Source organism: Haliotis rufescens, unplaced genomic scaffold (genome assembly GCF_023055435.1).
Source record: "Haliotis rufescens isolate VD_foot unplaced genomic scaffold, xgHalRufe1.0.p SCAF_42, whole genome shotgun sequence".
NCBI lineage: Eukaryota > Metazoa > Mollusca > Gastropoda > Lepetellida > Haliotidae > Haliotis > Haliotis rufescens.
This window is the reverse complement of record NW_025964135.1, coordinates 3735830-3749055: the sequence shown is the minus strand read 5'-3', so window position 1 is coordinate 3749055 and position 13226 is coordinate 3735830. Positions and strand designations below refer to the sequence as shown.

The window sequence follows — 13226 nt, the reverse complement described above, 5'->3', positions numbered from 1 at the left end:
TATAGCTGGACTATAGCTGGGATATTGCTGGAATGTTGCTGGAATATAGCTGGAATATTGCTGGAATAGAGATGGAATATTGCTGGAATATCGTTGAAATAAAGATGGAATATTGCTGGAATATCGTTGAAATATAGCTGGAATATTGCTGGAATACTGTTGGAATATTGCTGGAATATTGTAATAGAGATGGAATATTGTTGGAATATCGTTGTAATGTTGCGGGAATATTGCTGGAATATAGCTGATGTATTGCTAGAATGTTGCTGGAGTATATCGTATATTCACTGACGTCCACATTCAAACGTCTCTTTATTTTTTTAAACATATACAGAAAACCATGTATATTATTTTTTGTCTAAACAACATATAATACATAACACTATAGATCACACAACATACTCAAGTCAGCACCTACAGAGAGTTTAATGCCCTACGAAAACAAACATGGAATAAAAAGGTCTCAGTGACAACAAATGAATATGTCGCACACATGTAGCGGTAGATAACACGGACGACTTTATATATGTTACTGTGTGCAAGAATGATTCAATTGGATATAGATAAAATATGCGACGCGAGATAGTACATGAGTTGGATGTCGCAGCATGAAAGGTAGGACATCGTACAACCTTCACTACATCGTAGCTTATTACACAAACTGTGCACATTCATAGCAACAAACGAATATGGTGTGTTTTTAACGCTGCTATATCATGCACGTGCACCTGGCTTCATGTTTTCATTGATGATGTTTTTTATTAGCGAATTGCAAGCTAGCTTGACTGGTATGAGGTGAGGTGAAATTGGGTTTAACGTCGCGTCCAAGTATACTGTCTCGAGCCGACCAGTCCTTGTTTTAGCCCCTTAATGCCGAGCGCCAGGCAGGGTAACAAGAAGTACAATCTTTTCACGTCTTTTTGTATGACGCGGCCGGGGATCGAACCCCGGACCTTCCGCTCTCCGGGCGGACGCTCTACAACTAGACCACGGAGGCGGTTTGACTGGTATGAGGTAACCAAGGCTGGTGCAGACAGGATTGAGAAACACGCGAATAGTCAAATGACTTCCTGATACTGTTTGATGATATATTATATTGGCCACGTGCATAACTATTTTTAAAGACGGATAATAAGTATATTGTGAATCAAATATTTCAAAAACTATTTTTTTTCAACGTGTGGCATTATTAAATACATCGTTTACTAAATACCGGAACACCAATGTTTCAACTTAATCTTAAATACATTTTAAAGAACAAGAGGTATTCATTCTACCATTTTCACTTTTCCGCCTATATCTGGATTGCTGGTACATACAACCACTACAGCTACAACATCGTTCTCTACTCCTACAAAATATGCAATGCCCTGTTTGTAACAGGGGCGGTCGGGTAGCCTAGTGGTTAAAGCGTTCGCTCGTCACGCCGAAGACCCGGGTTCGATTCCCGACATGGGTACAATGTGTGAAGCCCATTTCTGGTGTCCCCCGCCGTGATATTGCTGGAATACAGCTAAAAGCGGCGTAAAACCAAACTCACTCACTCACTGTTTGTAACAGAATACATCACACTGCGCTACTACCAATACTACCACTACAGGGGCGGTCGGGTAGCCTTGTGGTTAAAGAGTTTGCTCGTCACGCTGAAGACCCGGGTTCGATTCCCGACATGAGTACATTGTGTGAAGCCCATTTTTGGTGTCCCCTGCCGTCATGTTGCTGTAATATTGCTAAAAGCGGCGTAAAACCACACTCTCCCACTACCACTACAACAACCCGTGAAGATCCGGGGTAGAATAGGTCTTCAGCAACCCATGCTCGCCGTAAAAGGTGACTATGCTTGTCGTAAGAGGCGACTAACGGGATCGGGTGGTCAGACTCGCTGACTTGATTGATGCATGTCATCATATCCCAGTCGCGTGGATCGATGCATATGATGTCCATCACTGGATTGTCTGGTCCAGACTCGATTATTTACATATAGCTTGAATATAGCTGAGTGCATCGTTAAACATCAAACAAACACATGCTGCAACTCCAGGTGATTCTGCTGCTGATCACTACACTAATAACATCATGTTACTACATCTAATGCCAAAGCAATTAGCATCAGTGCATCAACGACTACAGGCATCCCTATCTGTTATGTTTGGGGTGTCAGCGTCATACCGTTCCAGTGGTACAGAGGTTGATCTGTTAATGCCCCACTGCATTGGCGGGTGTGTGGCTGCTTGTACTAGACCGGACTTATGCCTGTTTTATAGTTCTAGCCCCCTGAGATACCATGCCGCAGTTTAACATTGATACCCCACTCAGGCACAGTATACTGACCCCGAGCCGACCTGTAATTGTTTTATCACCTTATTCCCCTATCACACCAAACTAGTTCTCAATACGTTCGTGAAAATGTTGTCGAACGGGCTCCAACTGTGTATGAACGTAGTGGACGTAGTAGCAACTATTGACAGTCTTCTTACGAACATCATGGACGGGCTCGGACGGGGAGGGTGCTCCAGAACTTTGAATCTCCTCAAAATTTTATCCCGTCCATCCCGTTCTGCAATTAGTCGGATTGACAACGTACTTAAAACGAGAAAGACGTATTACGAACGGAATTGCCGTACTTCGAACCTACTAGGGACGTGTTACGACGTGGTGCAGTCGGACATAAATTTCAGTACGTGTGCACACCGACCGGGTCTACTCTTTGGAGGCAAGATGTGTACAGTTCGGAGCCCTGAACTTGAATGCAGTCCGCAGTCCGATTGTATCCAGTTCAGATCGTGTAAAAGTGCCCGTTCACCTCATTCGACAACGTTTCGAAGCAGTTCGAGCACGTCCGTAGCCGTTCTGAACCCGTTCTTAACCAGTTCAACCTCGTTCTACCTACGTACGTATAAGCCAGTTCTAACTACTATAATTCTTAACCCGACCAACTCGTTCGCAGTACGTCCTCATCTCGTCCCAAGTGCGTGTGTATTCGTGTCCTGGCCCGTCCTGGCCCGACTCCTATCGATACCGAGTGCGTTGTAGTCAGTCTTCATTCAAGTTCAGGGCTCCGAGCTGTACACATCATGCCTCCAAAGAGAGGTCGACCCGGTCGGTGCGCACACGTACTGAAGTTTATGTCCGACTGCACCACGTCGTAACACGTCCCTAGTATGTTCGAAGTACGGCAATTCCGTTCGTAATACGTCTTTCTCGTTTGTTTTGAGTACGTTGTCAATCCGACTAATTGCAGAACGGGATGGACGGGATAAAATTTCGAGCAGACTCAAAGTTCTAGAGCACCCTCCCCGTCCGAGCCCGTCCATGAAGTTCGTAAAAAGACTCCAGAGCTCCAGATAAGCTTTTGGTGTTGTGGGTATTTTACCCATGCATTTTAAAATCATTGGGTATCAGTAATTCTATCTGGGTATTCAAATTTCTGTTACCGACTTGATTTAAAAACACTATTCATCTAGTCCCTGCAACCTGGTGTTGTGTGGGTTCGAGAGCTTTATAGGACTAAAAAATACCACGATACTTCCACAAGAAAGTGTGATGGCAAATGATCATGATGTAACTGTCATCGTGGAGTTTGGCAAGGTTGACGGAATGCCCGTTTATAATTTCAAAAAAAGTTGTTGATTTGGTAATCGAATACGCAGGGTTACTTCACAATATTTTGATGATACAGGTTTTATTTTTGTAGCGTATCTGTAATGTTCGTTGCGTATTTGATACGCTTGGATTTTATTTTACTGCGTATTTCTGCATTTCTGATGCGTATTTTACGCAGATACGCAGCTTATCTGGAGCTCTGAAAAGACTGTCAATAGTTGCTACAACGTCCACTACGTTCATACACAGTTGGAGCCCGTTCGACAATTTTTTTACGAACGTATTGAGAACTAGTTTGGTGTGATGGGGGTATTAATGCCGAGCCTCAGGTAGGGTCGTCCTCGGTGCGACGCGGTCAGAGTACCGACCCACCGTCCTTCCGCTCTCCGGGCAGACGCACTATCAAATACACCACGGGGGCGGTCTCAACAACATCTGAATCCATTATCCCGTACGTGTATTTAATATCACGATATAATTCGTTTGATTACAATGCATATATCTATACGATATCATCATTTACTATCGGCACAAAATCATCCGAGGTGAATGTATGGTCCTGCTAATGGCTCACGTGTCTCACAGAAATAAGTCTTCCCCACGTGGCCGGACATATTTATCATCATCATCCAGCACTGCTATCAATGTTATCGACTGTTACAGATTTTGTTTAAAAAAGTAACCCTGTCCGTTAACTAGGGCAGTGTCACCCAGGGTGTGAAGACTTGAACTGTTACACATGCTGACACTAAACGGGCTGTACATGCACAGGATGGACACGAGGGGCCGAATTAGGGGCAGTTACGTCACATTTACAGCTACGATGTCACGTGACAGTTGGGCGACATGACGGCGGTGTTTAAATAAGCTAGTCTGGACTCTGGACCAGACAATCCGGTGATTGACATCATGAGTATTGATCTGTATTGATTTGATATATTTTCATACACATTAGGAACTTACTAAATATTGCAAACGCCTTCTACTCTGTGCAGTTCAACAAAAATATCAATAGTATCATTGTGTTGCAATCGTCATCCATGTGCCCATTGTTGATACGTTTATTCAATATACTTTACGTATTCTGCTCCTAATTCATTGTAAAATTAGACCGCCTCCGTGGTCTAATGGTACAGCGTCCGCCCGGAGAGCGGAAGGTCCGGGGTTCGATCCCCGGCCGCGTCATACCAAAAGACGTTAAAAGATGGTACTTGTTGTTACCCTGTCTGGCGCTCGGGCTAAAACAAGGACTGGTCGGCTCGGAGTCAGTATACTGTGTCTGAGTGGGATATTCGTGTTAAACTGCGGCATGGTATCTCAGTGTGCTAGCACTATAAATCGGCATCAGTCCGGACTAGTACAAGCAGCCACACAAACACACACACGTACATGCACGTCGCTATATAAGTGCAATAATCTTGGACGCGACGTTAAACCCCATTTCACCGCACCTCACCATTGTAAAATTAGGGTGATGCATCATGAGTCTGCCCTTGTAAAGCTCAGATGAAATCTTAACCTGTAGTGCACTGAGTTCCGGTCCATCCCTGCTGACATCCCATAATGCACGTACCGTTGCCAGGGTGACAGCTCTCATGTCTGCACGTGGTACATTTGTTACTGCATTCACGTCCATACGTCCCCAGCTGGCGGCCTGGCAATGGTGAAGAAGAGTGAGTGAGTGGGTTTGGTTTTACGCCGCTTTCAGCAATATTCCAGCAATGTCACGGCGGGGGGCACCAGAAATGGGCTTCACACATTGTACCCATGTCGGGAATCGAACCCGGGTCTTCAGCGTGACGAGCGAACGCTTTAACCACTAGGCTACCCGACCACCCCCGGTGAAGATGAGAGGAGACTGGTTACATCATTTGGGAATTTAATTGATGATTCATCATGGCGGATGTCACGTGTCATCAACGTCCGTGACGTCAGTTCTGGTACCAGTAAATCATGGCGGATACTTCGCCTTGTGCTCGAACAAATATTAGTTCTCACAGATTGGGCTTCAGGACCCCGTTCTTAGCTCTAGCCTGTCCTCACCCCATACTAACGGACTTATGACACTGCTAGTGTTGCGATCACTTTGTTGAACAAGTGAAAGACGAGGCCTTTCCTTGCAATAGGGGCAGGTCGGGTAGCCTAGTGGTTAAAGCGTTCGCTCGTCACGCCGAAGACCCAGGTTCGAATCCCGACATGGGTACAATGTGTGAAGCCCATTTCTGGTGTCCCCCGCCGTGATATTGCTGGAATATTGCTAGAAGCGGCGTACAACCATACTCACCCACTCACTCCTTGCAATAGCACTCGCGATAAGGATATTAATACTGTCGTTTATGATTTTTACATGATCAATCAGGCAAACATTACATAGTTTGGATAATATATTGACACTACACAACTGAATTCTACAAATCGTACAAATGTGATGAAACTCACCCTTTGGACATTTATCTCCCATCCATCCGGGTACAAGCGTACACGCGCCGTCAACGGAAAACATCTACCGTTGACACAGTTGCTGCTGCAGTTGTCGCTGCAGTCCATGAATTCTACAACACGGAGGACTCAAGTCTGGTCTTACCCTATATACGAACAGGGCCCCGTTCCTCAAAACGATCTTAGCACTAGGATGATCGTAAACCGATGTTAAAGTATGGGACTTACGATCACCTTAGTGCTAAGATCGCTTTGAGGAACGGGGCCCAGGACCATTGAGACCACGAACCACCTGTAATATCAGCTGTGACATATGTAACAAATGGTCAACGATAGTCCACAATGAACAGAATGTATAATACACTTGAAAATTGGAGTTGGTAAAAAATATACATGTTATTAAAACGTTACTAGACTGAGAATAGTCGCCGAAACATTGCAGGCTGAAGGTTCAAAATACAGCTGTCATCCCCTCCTAAAATATACTAGCCACATAAAGAAACTGTGCACGGAGAAAATATATTCTGGATTGAAATACAATACAGCAAGAACAAAATGATGCAGACGCTGTAGCAGCTGAATGATCGGACCATAAGAAAATATCAACGGGACCTGAACAACATCTGTTACGATGACGTCAGAAGATCAAAATGGAGTAGGGGGTCAAACGACAAAGTCACAAAGTCAATAACGGGTATGACCACACTGTGCGTGAATCACAGCAGTGCATCGGCGACGCATGGAGTCCACCAAATGGGCATGGAAGGCCTGGGGAATGGCCTGCCATATCCTCCTTAAATCCTGTGCCAAGTCACGGACGTTATCTGGAGGATGTGGAAGACGACGCAGTCGGCGCTCCATTTCATCCCACACATGCTCTATTGGGGAGAGATCTGGAGAAATTGCAGGCCATGGCAGTAACATGACATTGTTATGGTGAAGGAAATCCATTGCGACCCTAGCCGTGTGAGGACGAGCGTTGTCCTGTTGAAATGTCAATCCCGGGCCATGACGTTGCAGGAAAGGAATGACCACAGGCCTCAGAATCTGATCTCTGTAGCCAACACCGGTGAGATTGCCCTGAACAACCACCAAAGGGGTTCGGTGCCGTGCTGTTATCCCACCCCAAATCATCACAGAGCCACCTCCAAAACGATTCCTCTCCACAATACAGTTGCGTGCATAACGTTCTCCCAAACGCCGGTAGACACGTTGGCGCCCGTCACTGTGGGAAATGTTGAACCTCGATTCATCTGTAAAGACAACATTTCTCCACCATATTCGAGGTTGGCGAACATGATTTCGACACCATATGGATCTTAGACGGTTGACTCGATGACGGTGTGTCAGGATGGGACGTATGGCAGGGCGTCGTGGTCGAATCCCGTACTGACGTAAACGATTCCTGACAGTGTTGGGATGGATGCGTCGCAGTCCAGGAATTGTCTGGGACGTCGTTACTGCCGTTTGGAACCTGTGTCGGAGATGTGTAACTCGAATCCATCTGTCCTGTCTTGGCGTCGTTACTTGGGGACGTCATGAACGTGGGTGGTCGGCAACGTCATTTGTGTTCTGATAACGCCTCACCAATGCCGATATTGTGTTACGATGGCATTGGAAATGTGTTGCCACCTGTTGTTGCCTCATTCCCGCTCGGATCATTCCAATGGCTTCATGACGCTGTGCAGCTGTCAATCCTGGCATGATTAGCTTGTGATATGCTTGTGTCTGCGCCTGAGAAGTTTTGAATTTTTGAATGACCACAGATCATGCTTTCCAAAGTGACAGCGAATTTTGAGTTGCACATGCTGTGTACAGCTGCACAGGATGCACGTGTAGTAACACATTGCACGTCCATAGGCCCCCATCAATGACGTCATATCGCATGCCACGTGCATGAGCCTTTGAATGTCTCCAATAATTGCTGTGTTCAAACCTATCTTTCATATATGGACGGTGTGCCCTTATATCTCTATTTTCTCCGTGCACAGTTTCTTTATGTGGCTAGTATACATCACTATCGAATAACCATTTCTTGCGTGTTTTATCATTTTTAGCAACAATCAAACACAAGTATACCGTTTGTACCATTACGGTCAAATCCAATTTTAGGTGTATACGTTCCTATGCCCGGTTCGAGTCCCGACATGGGTACAATGTGTGAAGCCCATTTCTGGTGTCCCCCGCCGTGATATTGCTGGAATATTGCTAAAAGCGGCGTAAAACCACACTCGCCCACTCACTCCTATGTCCGGCAGTGTATTTGCCGTAATCACTCGTATCTCGTGTGTGATTCTTTATATTTGTTACAGGTTTTACAAATGGCGAGGCTTTGGGTCGACAAGGATCCCGAGTGCAGGAGAACAAAACCAAAAAAGTAGAGTTACCTCCCCATGACACGTTTGTGTCAAAGTTCACTTCCTGTCGATGGACCACGTGTTATATGAGTTTCGTGGCGTCGCTGCTATTGTATACATTCCGCCATTGTCTGAGCATGGCGTTTGTGTGTATGGAAATAATACCCGTGGATGTATCGAACTGGACCGAGAGCAATGTCACAAATGTCACCAGTTTCACAGCGAACAATCGTACGTTACAGGGATTGGAGCATACTGAGGACAAGGTAGGTTGATCGACATGAAGTCGTAGGATAGGAAAACATAGATTAATGGAAGGCATCGAGCGATATTCAAAGACTGAAAGATCAAAAGTAACACATGACTTGTCTTGCACTGACCGCCTCCGCGGCCTAGTGGTAGAGCGTCCGCCCGAAGACCGCCTCCTTGGTCTAGTGGTAGAGCGGCCGCCCAGAGCGCGGAAGGTCCGGGGTTCGATACCCAGCCGCGTCATAAAAGACGGCACTTGTTTGTTGTCTGGCACTCGTCATTAAAGACTGGTCGGCTCGGAGGCAGTATTCTGTGTCTGAGCGGGGTATTCATGTTATACTGAGGCATGGTATCTCGTTGGGCTAGCAATATGAAATCGGCATTAGTCCGGACTAGCGCAAGCAGCCACACAAACACGTGCGAGTACGTGGCAATATAAGTGCAATAAACTTGGACGCGACGTTAATCCCTATGTCACCTCACCTCACCTTCTTGCACAGAAAACCAATATAATAAATAGCTTTGGTTTTTTTAAAGACAATAGAGTGAATGTAAGCCCCTGAGATCGTATGAAGCACCTGAGATTGGGGATCGGGTAGTCAGGCTCCGTCATGGCTGATTGTGTGTCATCGGGAATCGGTGCTATTAAAGATGCGGGTTCGAATTGTTCCTCAGCAACCCAACCCAACCCAACTCGTAAGAGGTGACTAACGAGATCGGATGGTCAGACTCGCTGACTAGTTTGATGCATGTTATCGTATCCCAGTCGCGTGGATTGATGCTCTTGGTGTCAATCACTGGATTGTCTGGTTCAGACTCGATTATTCACAGACACATCCCCCCCCCCCCCCCCCCTCCCCCCGTCATATAGCTAGAACATTGCTGAGTGAAGTTAAACGACAAATAAAAAAAATAAATAAATAGCTTTTATTGCTCTCAGCTACTGCTTTGCCCAGTCTAGATTATGGCAATGGCGGGAATATTGCTGACTACGGCATTAAACATGCATTAGGATATTATCAAGTCATCTGCAACAAAAGAAGATCCAGTAATTGTTACATCAAGCAGAACAGCATCAGCAAAACACTGAGCCGACTCCCAGCAATGTATTAATAACACTTTAACAAGTCATAAGGAAGGCACAGCAATTACGGAACCTGTGATATTACCGCGTTATGAAAGTTCATGTATAGATGCTTAAGAGAACACCCGGTGTCATAGGCAGCATGGGCTATCACAGGCAAGGAGAGTTCATGGTGCTCCACGACCACCATACCTTAAAACACGAGCTTCCTTAAACCCATTCGTCACCACTCGCCCCTTTCCGTAACCTACAAGAAGACTCGTCCCCCTATGGATGAATGTTATGTGCGAAAATACGACAAACCAATCAGAATGCGCGCATGATTCTTCGTCAAAGAGTCCCTCAAAAATAATTTTTGATTTTATATATGTCTTGATCTAAAAATATACCCAAGACACAGTTACATGTGTTCAATTATACTGTATATTTCCGCATGTCCGGATGTGCTTCAAATTGCATCTGAAATATATATAATATATGGGGAAATATATGTTAACCATTAGGCAACATGACAATTATTTTAGGTATGCCCGTTTGCGCTAAGACGGAACCCGGTCGCAAAAATGGCCTGAGAGGGGCACGAGTCGCTATTCGGCTTGTCCCGGAATAACACGAGTTGGTCACAAATGGCCTTAAGACATTATTGTTACTCATGCTAAATTAAAGATATGCAAAGTTCCATGGACAAACACAGTGGTGTATTCGTTCAGGTAAATCCGTCATTCATTAGGGAATTGACGAGATGGATTTAGTTAAGTAGCAGTGGAAAAGATCGTGAGTGAGTGAATATGGTTTTACGCCGCTTTTCGCAATATTCCAGCAATATCACGGCGGAGGACACCAGAAATAGGCTTCACACATAATACCCATATCGGGAATCGAACCCGGGTCTTCGGGGTGACAAGCTAACGCTTTAACCACTAGGCTACCCGACCGCACTGGAAAAGATAGGAAGTCGCAGTGATGGGTGGATTCTAGTCAGACAGTCTTACATACAATTTCGGACTTTCGGTAATGAAGGCATACCATTTTATGAACATGACGACATTGACATTTTTCAGAGAATCAACCCGTATGTGCCAGCCGAGTTGGAAGGGACACTTCTCTCCAGCTATTTCTACGGGTACCTGTTGACTCCCCTGGTGGGAGGTACACTCGCCTCCAAGTTTGGGCCAAAGAGAGTGGTGGCTACATCTTTGACCGCAGCCTCCATAGCCACCTTGTTGATTCCATTGGCCCTCAGAACAAATATATATCTCGCCATTGCCATGCGGATCATCGTGGGAGTATCATCGGTGAGTATAAATAGTATAAATGTATTCATGGGACTCACAGGCCTTAAGTACAATTTTAAAGTCTAATAAAATTTTCATAGAGCGTGGTGAATTTGCAGAGGAACATTTTGTAGTAATTTGCCTTTTCTTGTTGGCATTTGTATGAAAAATAGAAGAGACTCTATATTCCTGTGGGGGGAATGTGGGGGTGGGGTGGGTGGGGGTGGGGTGGTTGTGGGTGGGGGGAGAGGTTGTTGGGGAATGGGTGGGGGATGGGGGTGGGGTGGCGGTCGGGTAGCCTAGTGGTAAAAGTGTTCGCTTGTCACGCCGAATACCCGGGTTCAATTCCCGCCGTGATATTGCTGGAATCTTACTAAAAGCTCACTATATTCCTGGGGTCATACGTTTTTCTTAATTCACATTATTTGTTTACTACCATGATGTCAGTCACTGGATTGTCTGGTCCGGACTCGATTATTTACAGACCGGCGACATGTAGCTAGAATATTGCTAAGAGTGTCGATAAATAACAAGAAAACAAAAAAAACAATAAACAAACAAACAGACAATTGTTTACTGCCAAGGTGAGTGGGTGAGTGAGTTTATGCCTCCTTGAGCGGTATTTCAGTCATATCACGTGTGTCGGCTTTGTTGTGTGTGTTTGTGTGTCTCTGTTTGTGTCTGTGTGGGGTGGGGTGGGGTGGGGTGGGGTGGGGTGACGTGGGGATGAGTCAGCTGATGAGGGGGCGTGGCCCGAAATATACTTTATGTTTTTCACTGCTATTAAGAGCAGTGCACAAGATAACGTCAAATACAAAAATATCAGTCAGTAATAAATCTGGGATGAAAAATAAATATTAACATTTTTATATGTACTTGATTCTGATAGGATGGCCAGTTGAGGTCTAAACATAGACACCAGAAATGGGCTTCACACATTGTACCCATGTCGGGAATCGAACCCGGGTCTTCGGCGTGACGAGCGACTGCTTCAACCACCTGAATTGGGGACGAACGTAGGCTATTTCCATAATACATGAGTAGTAAAATGAGGATGGAAAAGGGTAGTCAAACAGTATGGCAGTCACAGCAGACCGATACATATATTTTTCATAAGATGACAGCGTGTATGTTATTGTCTTACTCAAACGGTATTTGTCAATGAATTCAATGTTCCCAAGGTTTTCATCACATCATGTAGGTTGTATTCTTGAATGTCAAACAGCTCTGGGAAAAAGTCGTTTTGTGAGCTTCTTATTCCTGAAAAAATAATTAACAAATTTCCATAGGATTATTTTCTTTGATGTGAATTTATTTTCCTGTCTTCATAAGCGTCCGGCAGTTTACGTTTATCAATGTATGGCTGCATTGACCACAGTCCAGGTGTGCCTTTAGTGGTTGCAGTCGGTGATCTCTTAGGTAAATGTTATACACGTCTAGGAAAAGCTCTTTGAACTCCTTCCACATTTGTGAAGTCTGATTTCGAGAGGTTGGTAACTAGTTCACATTTGTAAAGAGCACTGGGAAGTATTACATGGTACTCGTTATCATTGTTTAGTGCAGTAAAGTACGGTTATAACGAACTCAAAGGGACTTCTAATTTTAGTTCGTTTAAACCGCAGTTCGTTATAAGCATTTATCATACAAAACTGGCTCCCACAGGAGATATCGCTTGGATTAGATCAAGCGATATCTACACTGTAGATATCGCTGCAATGAAATTACATCACAATGCTTTGCAGACCGTTTGACATCACTGGTTACCCTGACATCACAATCAAATGACATCACTACTCTGCTACTGAAGCTGTTAGCTGTACTTTTTACACTGAAGTCACTGCTAATTACTGTCTACAAATTGTAAAAGTTGGAAGAATGATGTTAGATTATAAATAAAATCTCACCCTCGTGTCTTTTGATATCAAATATATCAACACTCGTAGATAAAAGTGGCAAAAATCCTCGGCAAGCCTCGGAATTTTTCCACTTTTATCAACTCGTGTTGATATATTTGATATCAAAAGACACGAGGGTGAGATTCTCTATATATACAGCACATATACAGCAAATGGCCGGGACCAAAATTAAGTTGGTTTTATCTGTCAGTTCGTTATAACCGTGTTCGTTATAAACGTAGCTTACTGTACTTGCAGTAGGGTTCATGATGTGAAGGCTAGAAGAGCTCGAGGGTGGAGACTTTTTTCACAATCCTGAACATTT

General features: G+C 44.7%; 1 protein-coding gene across 1 annotated transcript in view; it reads left to right on the top strand.

Moving 5' to 3' along the window:
* The first annotated feature begins 576 nt into the window (after positions 1-576).
* Positions 577-13226, top strand: part of LOC124148230 (sialin-like) — a 32196-nt gene continuing 19546 nt past the window's right edge. The window contains exons 1-3 of the mRNA XM_046519218.2: positions 577-615; positions 8355-8665; positions 10794-11027. Coding sequence (XP_046375174.2) covers positions 609-615; positions 8355-8665; positions 10794-11027 — 552 coding nt within the window. The 5' untranslated portion in view covers positions 577-608. The remainder of the gene's footprint in view (positions 616-8354; positions 8666-10793; positions 11028-13226) is intronic.